The sequence below is a fragment of the Protomyctophum parallelum genome (genome assembly GCF_964188405.1).
Source record: "Protomyctophum parallelum genome assembly, chromosome: 17".
NCBI lineage: Eukaryota > Metazoa > Chordata > Actinopteri > Myctophiformes > Myctophidae > Protomyctophum > Protomyctophum parallelum.
Genome location: NC_139719.1, coordinates 18,034,320 through 18,046,457, shown reverse-complemented (window position 1 = coordinate 18,046,457; position 12,138 = coordinate 18,034,320). Strand labels below are relative to the sequence as shown.

The 12,138-nt window shown below is 42.9% G+C and overlaps 1 protein-coding gene across 1 annotated transcript; it reads left to right on the top strand.

Moving 5' to 3' along the window:
- Positions 1-7,024: 7,024 nt before the first annotated feature.
- On the top strand, positions 7,025-9,257 carry LOC310874884 (oxoeicosanoid receptor 1-like). The gene is made up of 3 exons (XM_083787802.1): positions 7,025-7,072; positions 7,787-8,362; positions 8,542-9,257. The coding sequence occupies exons 2-3, from the start codon at positions 7,949-7,951 to the stop codon at positions 9,238-9,240; spliced, it is 1,113 nt and encodes a 370-aa protein (XP_083643928.1). The 5' UTR covers positions 7,025-7,072; positions 7,787-7,948; the 3' UTR covers positions 9,241-9,257.
- The last annotated feature ends 2,881 nt before the right edge of the window (positions 9,258-12,138 follow it).

Genomic DNA, 12,138 nt, shown 5'->3' with positions numbered 1-12,138 from the left:
GCCCCCCCATTGGCTGCACTGGACCAGGGCTCTAGGAGTGGGACAACCCCCCCCCCCACACACACACACACTGTGCTCAGTTTAGATAAATAAATTACATGAAATATAACAGTTATTTAAAAGTTGGACTCAGTAACCGAATAGAGCAACCAACCCCCAGCAGCTTCACATTCCTATTACACGATCACTGGGAGCTGACCAGTGCAACCAGTCTATAATGAATGAATTGCATTTTTATAGCGCTTTATAGCGCTTTTCACACACACACACACACACACACACACACACACACACACACACACACACACACACACATACACAATTTTACAATTTTACAATTTACAATTTAGGCATTTAGCAGACGCTCTTAATCCAGAGCGACTTACATTAAGCAAGAACAAAAAAGCATGGGAATACATCACATAAAAACATTTATCAAGAAACATGCGTAAGCTAAGAAATTAACAGTGGAATATCTATATACGCACACGCACACACACACACACACGCACGCACACACACACACACACACACACATTGATTGATTGATTGGTACAGGGCGGCCCATACAAAAACTGCAAAGAGGATGAAACCAGAAAAAGCACTATAAAGACTTGTTTACATCAGGGTCCTCCATTTTCAATTAATCAAAACACATAATTTGGAGCCGAACCAGACATGTGAGCTTGCAAATAGGGTTAAAAGTGGTTACCGTAAATAGCTTTTTATTTCCCTAACACATTAACATAATAATTTACCCCCTGAGGAATGAGGATCCCCGAACCCCTCACAAAAACTTTTTTTTTTGGCAAATATCTGCCCAGAATAAGCACCATATTCTCCATATTATGATTAAAAGGGACCCATACGTGTCATTGATGTTAATGTTGACAGTATAGTGGTTATATGACCAGTCTCACTCAATAACCACAACTCTTTGCCTGCATTTCCCCCAGAGCCTTCACATCTGTCTGATCATTAGATTAGATGTAGGCCTATTTATTATCCACAAGGGAAAATTATTTTGTATTACAAGACAATATAATACAAATTCACGCCACAATTAAAACACCCAGCAAAGTACTTCTAGGTGTGTGCATGTATGTCCATGGAAGCTATTATCAAACAGTCCGGCTCATCCAGGCACCTGCTGTGTTTGTGTGTGTAGAGTGCATGCTGCATGTGTGCGTGCGTGCGCGCATGTGCATATTCATATTCATAGAGGAAGAGGAAGCAAGTCCATTTGCTCGACCAAGGTGAGTTGGATCAGGTATTAGGGGGTTTGTGTTTATAGGGAGCCTAATGGGAGAGCGGAATCAGCAGATGAAATTGCCACTGCTTTTTGCCAATTTCATCTGCTTAGTGGCACCATATCTCCTACCCCGAGGGCACAACCTCAAAGCAGGTGCTGAGGTTGTGAGGTGGGTCTCACTGTCCTCTGGTCATAGAGATGCTGAAGAGCAGAGGACTGGACCCCACACAGATTTATTTAGACCACTGGTTACCCAAGCTGTGAAGGATGGGAGTGGCCACAGCAACATCCATATGTCTCAGACAGCCTTCCTTATTTAGTCTTGAGTAGCCAGACAACTATTCCACAATCTGATGATGGAAGCATTTGGAAATTGCAAGAGGCAACAGTCTGGCAACGCGAGACTACTCCTTATTAGGAGATGTAGATGTGATCAATGACAGAAGACGAGGGCCAGGGGTTGTTGGACATAAACTGCTCCCCTTTGAGGAGGAAATCCATTATCCAGAGGATCATGTTGGGATCCTCCTGCATGGGGCTGCATGCAGTTGAAAGCAGTTAGAGGAAAGGTCCAGAAACAGTACAGGATCCTGGCATACATGCATGTGCTGTCTCCATTTAGGTGGTGTTTGTTTAGTACAGTTAATTCAACTGTCCTGCTGTCTGTCTCTCTCCCTCTGAGATACTGTCTTAATCTGTCTCGCCAACACTGTGTCGCCCTCTCAGCTTCCCTACTGCCTGTCAAAATAGAAAATACAATAGACTATCAATGTGAGTGGTACTGTAGTGTATATACCTACCACTGTTAGGTTCTTACTTAGCATATGTATGATTCATCATGATGGACTATGTTTTATGTATTTGATGTATTGCCATGTCTTTTGTTCCTGTTTACTGTAAACCGCTCTGGATTAAGAGCGTCTGCTAAATGCCTAAATTGTAAATTGTACCTACCACAGCACCACAGGAAAATGTAACAAAGTTGTTGTTTGACCTGCCTTAGCACCGCCAAGCCTCTGCAGTGCAGAGGGTGGAGGAGACCTCCTACTACTGGTATAAACCAAACTGCATGTGCACAACCTTCCTCTGAGAGAGTAGACATAAATGGAGCATTAGTCTGAGGAACAACTACTGTATATGAAGATAAGGTTTAAAAATGGGTGAAGTGGTCCTTCAAGTACAGTTATCACCTCTGTTATGAATTCAAATGATCTTTGAACTGTTTTTGTTTGTTTGCTGATGGTAAAGTTAAGAGCCATGGTCTTTGTTTCATGTAAGCCACAGTGTGTCATTTGCTGTTTTTTGTATTGTTGCTTTTCTTACTTTGTGTGCTGTTGTCCCAAACATGGCTGATGGTGTGAAATTATTAGTTTAATTCACCTATTAAGTGTTTAACATCTTATTATGTATCCCCTACTGGCTGTTTATATTTGACAATTACCGTTTCTAATGTCTGTTTTTCTTTCCTCTCTTCTCACAGCACACTGCCATGGCTGCTGTTCAATAGCCAATTAATCTGTGTGGAAATGAACAAGCACTCTCATACACCTGCAACCTCAGACTGAGTGTCTCCTCCTGCAGCAATACTGGTCAGACCCTGACTACCAGCCTGTCTGTGTACTGGTTAGACCCTGACTACCAGCCTGTCTGTGTACTGGTTAGACCCTGACTACCAGCCTGTCTGTGTACTGGTCAGACCCTGCATGACTACCAGCCTGTCTGTGTACTGGTCATACCCTGACTACCAGCCTGTCTGTGTACTGGTTAGACCCTGACTACCAGCCTGTCTGTGTACTGGTTAGACCCTGACTACCAGCCTGTCTGTGTACTGGTCAGACCCTGCATGACTACCAGCCTGTCTGTGTACTGGTTAGACCCTGACTACCAGCCTGTCTGTGTACTGGTTAGACCCTGACTACCAGCCTGTCTGTGTACTGGTCAGACCCTGACTACCAGCCAGCCACAGCCAGTCTGTGTCACAAACAGGGCTTGAAAGAAAAATGTTCAATTCACAATTGTCATTTAAGTATCAATTCTGCAATTTAGAAATACTTTAAAGTTTAAAGTAAAAGTCTGGAATTAAAGTATTGACATAAAAATATACTTAAAGTACCAAAACGTAAAAGTCAGATATGTCCCATGGTTTGGGTAATTTCAAACAATATTTCAATCATTTTTCTTTTATTAATGCAATAACAATGGCTTCTATTTAAGTGTTCTAACTCTAAAAGGCGGTAGTTTCCAATGTCCAATTGAATCGATGATGTCCAGTAGTAGGCAGATTTCTGAACTGTCCACAGCCCACCTCTGAAACCCAGACGTTTTATACAGAGAGAGTAGATAGAAATGGTAGCATCTTAGAATAAGCATTAACACAAAAAATGCTGGAAACGTATCCATACGCTTTATTAATATCGAACGCCGTACGCGCGAAGCGTATGTATACGTTTTATACGTTTTTTTATTGCTTACTGTACATCAACGTCCTATGCTCCAGGACACCGAGGAAAATAACAGCGATCGTCTCCAGGAAGCTCCAATATGTGATCCGGGAGTAAAAAGCCCCTCCCTCCTGAAAAGAGGTCTGTCTGTGGCGAAGACGCTCCCTCCTCCAATGCCTCCATTACACGTATGGGTCTGCACGGCAACGGCATAGACCAACGCAGATGTCAGGGCATCTAAAATGGAGTTACCCATCTAGTAGTAGTCTAGTGTCTGTGAATACACTCGATTCCCCCTCCCCTCCTGTTTCTACATGGTTTCTCCCGAGGAATCTTTGTGGGGGGAGTCTGAGTCTCTTCTGCCCGGATCGCATTGCAGTTTGAGTTCCCTGGCCCCAGGCCACACTGCGCCTTGTAATCGCCTTGCACCGCTCTCTCATTCTCGGAAAAAGATATAACGCAGTCGTGTCGATTTGCCCTCTGCCAGTATATAAACCAAGAATAATCTTCAACGATCGCCATTTCATAACGTTTTCAACACGCACACGGCACACGCCATGATCAACTAACTGCCTGGCTACGTCTTCAGTCTTCACCAGCCATCGCTATCCGTTGTGTGGATCGCCATCGCGTCTTCACTTTGTTTGTTTGGGCAAGAAGCACGATCAGCGATGGAAAAGAGCTTTATATCCACGGCAGATAAGTAATGACGTATTATCGAAGGACCGCCATGATCAACTTACTGCCTACGTCTTCGTCAGCCAATGCAGCCATCATCGCTATCCGTTGTGTGATTGTGGATGTAGGCTATATCCACGGTATCGAGAGAGACGCCCGGCTGTGATATAGGTCTTATCACTGCAATTATAATGAATAAAAAGGCTACAATCACACAACGGATAGCGATGGCTGCATTGGCTGGTGACAACGTAGCCTCGGTCCCAGGCAGTTAGTTGATCATGGCGGTCCCTCGATAATACGTCATTACTTATCTGCCGTGGATAAAACTCTTTTCCATCGCTGATCTCTGCTTCTTTGCCCAAACAAAGTGAAGATAGCGTTGTCCAACAAAGCAGCCAGTTATTTGATCATCTCTCTCTCCTGTGCTTCTTTCCTCAAACATGTCCAGACATGTCAACCTCAACCACTAAACTCACCGATCCAGTAACGCATCTCACCGTTATACTATCGTTCTGAAGGCAGATATAAAAATAAACATAAATAAATTATTGTCATATACATACTACACACTGAATGAAAGCCCTAATTGTCTACTTTTAGGAGGAAAACAAATACATAATATTGATCCCATGTACAGTTTGTCAGTAGGATATTGAATGCAGTTCAGGTCCAACTATTATTCACAAAATAAGGCCTATAGCGACATGTACATATTATATACCGTATGAAACAGAAGACCCTCTGCTTTCATAAGAAAAAAACTAATACTGTAATAATAATAAAAATCACACCCCTGTGAAGTGAGCATTTCCTCATGAAGTTATCATAGCGAGTTATAAAGGTTTAAAGTCACAGAGATTGACAGGCAGATATAAACATAAATAAATTATTATCATATACATACTACACACTGAATGAAAGCCCTGAATGTCTACTTTTAGGAGGAAAACAAATATACAAATATATACAAATATAGTTTGTCAGTAATTGGCTATTGAATGCAGCTTGCGCCCACCAGAGAGGATTTCAGAAAATGCATGGACCAGAAGAACTATTATTCACAAAATAAGGCCTATAGCGAAATGTACATACTATATACCGTATGAAGTGAGCAGTGCAATGTTGCAACATTGCACTGCTCACTTCACAGGGGTGTGATTTTCATTATTATTACAGTAGAAGTATTTTTCTTATGAAAGCAGAGAGTCTTCTGTTTCATACGGTATATAGTATGTACATTTCGCTATAGGCCTTATTTTGTGAATAATAGTTCTTCTGGTCCATGCATTTTCTGAAATCCTCTCTGGTGGGCGCAAGCTGCATTCAATAGCCAATTACTGACAAACTATACATGGGACCATGTGTATTTGTTTTCCTCCTAAAAGTAGACATTCAGGGCTTTCATTCAGTGTGTAGTATGTATATGATATTATTTGTGTTCATTTTTATATCTGTCTGTCAATGTCTGTCAACTTCAACCTTCCATATCTCTGCTGTTTTTTCAAGCGAGCAGCGTGCCTTCAAAAGCAGGTTTTAGAAAAAGGTCAATATCTCCAGAATGGAAGATGGTAGAATCATAATTTTTTTTTTAAATTGAAGTGGACATGTTTGGCCTACTTTTTATTTATGCGATGTGATTCTCGCTATAAGAGGCCCCTCGCTGTGGGCCCCTAAAAAGTTCAAAAGTCCAATGTTAATCGCTTAGCACCAGCAAGCCTGAGCAAATAGAAAACTCTAGCATACAATGTGTTAAACGTAAAAGTACCAAATATATGAATGTTGAAATAATGTTGATTTGTATTCAACAATTTTTATTGTATTGTATTGTTAGACTTGTATTAGTTGAATTTCTTTATAGAAAGCAGTTGGTATTATGCAGTTTAAAAAAGCACAGCATGATCCCATTATTTCCTGTGAAAAACAATACAATAAAACTGCTGCTTCATGGAAAGCACCGCTTTGCTAATGAAATGCACCACACATTTAGCAACAGACCATGATGTAATCTGGGAAAATCTGAGTTTTCTAATTGACCTCGTTTGTTCAATGCGTTTCCTTTTGCTTCTGACCCAAATGGGCCAAGCTGTGTTGTGACATTTCCTCTTGCACCGAGCACGTGCTGTACAAATAAGAGTAATAATATGAAGTGATTGTATCTGTGAATTACATTATGGTTTATTCACCACATAATTTATGTATATTAAAGATACTGCAAATATGGAATAAGGAATCTGGTCACACCACACACACACACTGGAGCCAGGTGTGTGTGTGTGTGTGTGTGTGTGTGTGTGTGTGTGTGTGTGTGTGTGCGTGCGCGTGCGCGTGCGCGTGCGCGTGCGCATATGATTGGCTTCATGAAGCATAGAGGATTTGGCAGCTATGTTTAATGCACTACAATTTACTTTAGGATTAAAACCTGTTATCGTCTGTTTAATCTCACTAATATCCTATTATAAACTTTTGTTTAATGTTTGCCCTGTTTGGTGTTCTTCTGTTGCATGGCCGTGAGCCAGGCAAGTGTAACAACACAGCATACACACAAAAGTGCACGTGTGTACTACACACCACGGCGAACCAAATGGGAGTGGTCAAAGTTATTTAAAAGGTAGGCCTATGTCATATCATACTGTAAACTCACTCCCTCACACACTCACTCATTGCTGGTTCCTTCGTACGCGCGCATCCATCGTGTCAGGTGAGTTATTTGACGTTATATCATTTTAAAATAGTGTAATAATAACATAATGCATTAATAATTAATAGTCATTTATAATCACTACTTATTTTTTGTTCTGTAGTGTTAATTCTTTTTTTATATAACCTCATCAAGGTAATAGAACCTTTCAGTTTAGAAGCCTATTTCAAGGGATATTTTCAAAATTGAACAATGCAATTAACCGAAAATGTGCACGCCTATAGGGAACCCAATCACCCTCTTTGGGTGAAATGTACAGAGCATACTGTAGGCTACAGGTGTGTAAAGTTAAGTTTCTATTATCTTGAATCATCACAAAAGATCACAAAATATAAACTGACTGTAAGCTGAATATCAGACACGATCTTATATGTTTAGGACAGTACAAAACTATTTTTATAAATTATTTCATATTTAGTCTTATAGTTGATCCTGTTATTCTATTTTTCGGTATAAATAGCATAATATAACACTGGCATGATTTTATCATTGACCTGATTTGAACCCAGTGAAGTATTAATTTTCTTACAACATTCAATAATCATAATATATTTTCCCCCATACACACAAATGGCAGAACATATATTGAAATCAAATCTTTAAAGAAATAACAATTCTCAATAGTATATGTCCGTAAATACAAAACACTGCAAGTGAACTCTATAACGGTGACATCATATCTGTACAGAATGTCCAACATTTTGTTCCTTACAGATTTTCTGCAATAAGTGCACAGGAACCTCCCTGGAAATAAGGAAGGTGGTGAAAAGAGGAAGGACTCAAACATTTCCAAAATTGTATCATACAGTACAATTACATGTCATTATTTTGTAATATAAGAGACACCATCACACTGCTCTTCACTGCTCGGCCAGAATGACTCCAGATCACAGCAGCATCTTCAGCAACACCACCGGCACGCCGGCCTACACTACCCAGAACCCCTCCGGGGGTCGCGGCTGCCCGCCGGTCGGCATCCAACTCGAGGGCCTGATCCTGCCTCCCATCCTCAGCATCGACGTCATACTCAGCTTGCTGGGAAACGTAGTGGCCTTCTGGATCTTCTGCTGGAGGCTGAAGGCGTGGAACCCCAACAACCTGTTCCTCTTCCAGCTGGTCATCGCCGACTTCCTGGTCCTGGTCAGCCTGCCGCTGAGGATCGATGCCTTGCTCCGGGGCCACTGGGTGTTCGGGGACGGCCTGTGTCGCATGAACCTGTTCCTGATGTTCACCAACCGCTCGGCCAGCATCGGACTCATGACCGTGGTGGCGGTGCACCGATACTTCAAGGTGGGTAGTTCTCAGACTTTTTCAAGTCAAGGATCCCCAAATAGTAATTGAGCCTCGTCATGGCCCCTGGTAGCCGAGAGCCTCATGGGCACTGGCTCCAATCATGGCTCGCTCTATAATCAAGTCCCTGATTCTAAACATAAAATTATGCTCGTTCTACACGTTCCTTTTTCCTACAGGTGGTTCACCCTCACCACCGCTTCAACCGCATGACCATGAGGCAGGCCGCGTGGGTCACTGCCGCCGTGTGGCTCCTGGTGATCGGCCCTCGGCTCCCCATGCTGGCCTACAGCCACATCAAGACGACCGTCGGCGGGACCCAGTGCTTCTTCTTCACGTCGTACAAGGAGGCCTCCCGCGCCATCCTGATCCTGGTGGCGGTGCACCGCGCCATCTCCGTGTTCGAGTTCTTCGTGCCGCTGGCGCTGCTGCTGTTCTGCTCCGCTCGCATCTCCTGCATCCTGCGGCGCCGGCGGACGATGATCAAGGCGCAGCCGGGCGTGCGGCGGGCCATGCGCGTCTGCGCCGTCATCGTGGCCGTGTTCGTCGTGTGCTTCCTGCCGGGCACGGTGACCACGGTGGGGCTGTGGATCGTCCGCTCCCACAGGCCGTGGGACTGCGCCGCGTTCTACACGCTCACCCAGCTCACCGTGGCCTCGTTCGGGCTGACCTTCCTCAACTCCGCCCTGGACCCCATCATCTACTGCTTTTCCAGCACCATGTTCCGGAAGGCGCTGGTCGGCGCGCTGCCCGGGGCGCTGCGCCGCTGCTGCGCCGGAGGCGCAGAGGGGGAGAGCGCCGAGTCAGGGCAGACGGGGCAGACCGCGTCTGGGAGTCAGAGCAACGCACCGCATGAACTGATGCCCATGAAAGAGTAGCTCTACAGCCAGGGGAAGTGAGGACATGCCCTGACGTTTTACCTGCTTTTATCATGTTCACATTGGTTTGCATTTAGGCCTCGGACCCCAATAACTCTATGAACTATGTATATAAACATAGTTATTCAGGTGTCAGAGTACTCGTTCCACCCATCTGTCTGTGTCCCTTATATGCCCATATATGGAGATTTCTATATTCGTCTAATTCGGTGTGTTGCACTGTTGCCTAATCTCAATGTGACGTCATGGAATCTAAAGGTGAGGGAATTTAGGATCACTGGCAGAGCCTGACCAGAGCCTTTTGTGGTGGTTCTGGACAACTGTGTATCTGACCGACTCGACACCGGGCAGTCACTCCCTGTGGTGGTGTGGAACGTGTGTGTCAAATTTGAACTCTGCAGGTTACATGGATTACAGATGCACACACACGCGCGCGGCGCATTTATAGATAAACATAATATTTGTACAGTGTACCAGTGTCTGCAGTTAGAAATGGGCACACGGTGCAGTGCACAATGCAGTCAATTTATATGTATTTGATGTACCATGTGTTGTTCTTGCCTACTGTAAATCGCTCTGTATTAAAAGAGTCTGCTAAATGCCTAAATTGTGCACAGTATACAGGTTGTATGGAGACCATTTAGAGACACATCAAGTTGTTTGGCATGTTGACTTCACTAGGACAAACATGCTGTTGCAATGTTAAAGCTCCAATATCCCATAGATCCTACATGTAATTCTGAATAGAGTTATTGCTCAGCTATAGAGGCATGCAGACTATGCACATGACATCATACCCGGAAGTTATGCGGAACGTCTGAGTGGCAGAAAAATACTTTCTGGCCTTGAAAGCCCATACATCCAAACAGAAAGGTCCCGATTAAATGACATTAAACTCACTTTATGCATGCTCAAATACCCTCCATTCTACTGGAATGTGATTGTGATGCCCAGCTTGTTCATCCTTTCCAAATATACCAATAAAGTTGAAAGACAGCATTCTATTCCAATCCCATATGCAGTTCTGCATTTCAGTGGCATGGATGTAGAAATGTAATGTTTGGGTGAGAGGAGACGAAGACATAAAGAGCTTTATTGACCTCTTCATTCATTCTCTCTTTAAAATACAAATAATTAAAGGGACCGTGGCCAGTTGTTGAAGCAACCTCAGTTTTTAACAAACTAACTTGTAGACTACTTTGAGCTTTAACTACGGCAATAAAGCCCCAAATTGGGCATGTGATTTGATAGTCATTTTATATTATTAGACAGATCATAGTCCGACATGTCTCAACTATTCCAGCTAATGGTATTAGAACTGTACAAGTAATCAAAAAACTATTTTCAATGTCTGACCAAACTACTCAAGTAGACCTCTGTAGTATAGTAATGCATTGGAATGGAATGCATTGAAATGAGCTGGGTGGGTGGCAGATATAATTGGATATTTTACATTTGATAATGGGGTTAAAGAGGTTAAACAGACTTTTAAACACCACTTTGAAAAGCACCGATTAGTTTAGATCAACTTGCCACTGACTGGGCCGCAAATCAACGCTGACGCACCACCACTGGAATAAATGCCAAAAACAAAACCCACATGTTAAATCGTGTAAACTTTTAAAAGTTTACATGATTTAACATTTGGGTTTTGATGATAACGGTTTACAGTAAACCGTTATCATACATCATAACTACAATCCAATCCGCTTGTAAATCATGTGAGAATTCGACAAGGAAATTGTGATTTTCATTGTTTGGGAGAACTCCTGCTTCCATAGACATGCACGAGGCATAAAAAAAATAATGTACAGTACCGTCTGTCAAAAGCAAACGGATATTTGCTGTGCTTGCTGCGTTTGTAGTTCTGAATGTTACGTCATCTATGCTGCTGCTGCATTGTCTGAAGGAAGCCAAACTAAATTAAGCCCCAACCACACCAAAGGGTCAAGGCGGTTTTAGCATTAAATCCTTGCAACCGTTTGGACCCAAGGAGTTGCATGGTGACCCTTTGGTGTGGTTAGGGCTTTACTCTTATGTACCTGTACACAAGATGTAACAAGTACAACCTTGATAAGATATTTAAATGGACAAGAAAAGTACATTAATCAACGTTTTGCCAGCACAAAATGATCGTTTATTCATGCAGTAGAGTAGAATAAAATACATAGGCCGAGTTGGCCAACTGTACATTGTATGTCATAAGAGTAGAATAAAATACATGGGCCTACTGTACAGAATGTAATCAGAGTAGAATAAAATACATAGGCCTACTGTACATTGTATACGCCATAGAGTAGAATAAATACATAGGCTTACTACAGTAGTCATAGAGTAGAATAAATACATGGAACCGTATACGCATGCATTGTATATGCAGTGGCTAATAAAATACATAGGCCCTACTGTACAGTATGTGTGTATACCCATGCAACATGCTTGGACAGCATGTACCGATGCCTGAAACACTCCACGTTAACGGCTCAAGCTACACAAGATCGGTTTCATGCGTTGGGTGAGTCACATGGAAATCATAATTATGTGACACAAGCATGATGTGCATTGCAGTGAGGGGTTCTATACAGTAACGGGGAATAGAATAAATTTGTCTTATTCGGTTTGTGTTCTTTCCTGCTTTGATAATACAGAACAGTGGCTCTGAAAGTGGCATCCCCCCCCCCCCCCCCCCGGGCAGGGGTCGACTTGAAAAGGTTTGAGAACCACTGAAATAGCAGACTATTGGTGTCAGCATGTTCACCAGGCCGCCTGTCTGTGCCGGCATTGTCACTTGCTTCTGCATAATTCCTGTAATTCCTGTGTGGAGTACGTATGTGCCAGGCTTAATAGAATGACAATTAAGACACCTCTACACTGCATGAAGCTCTCAAATGTGTTAAC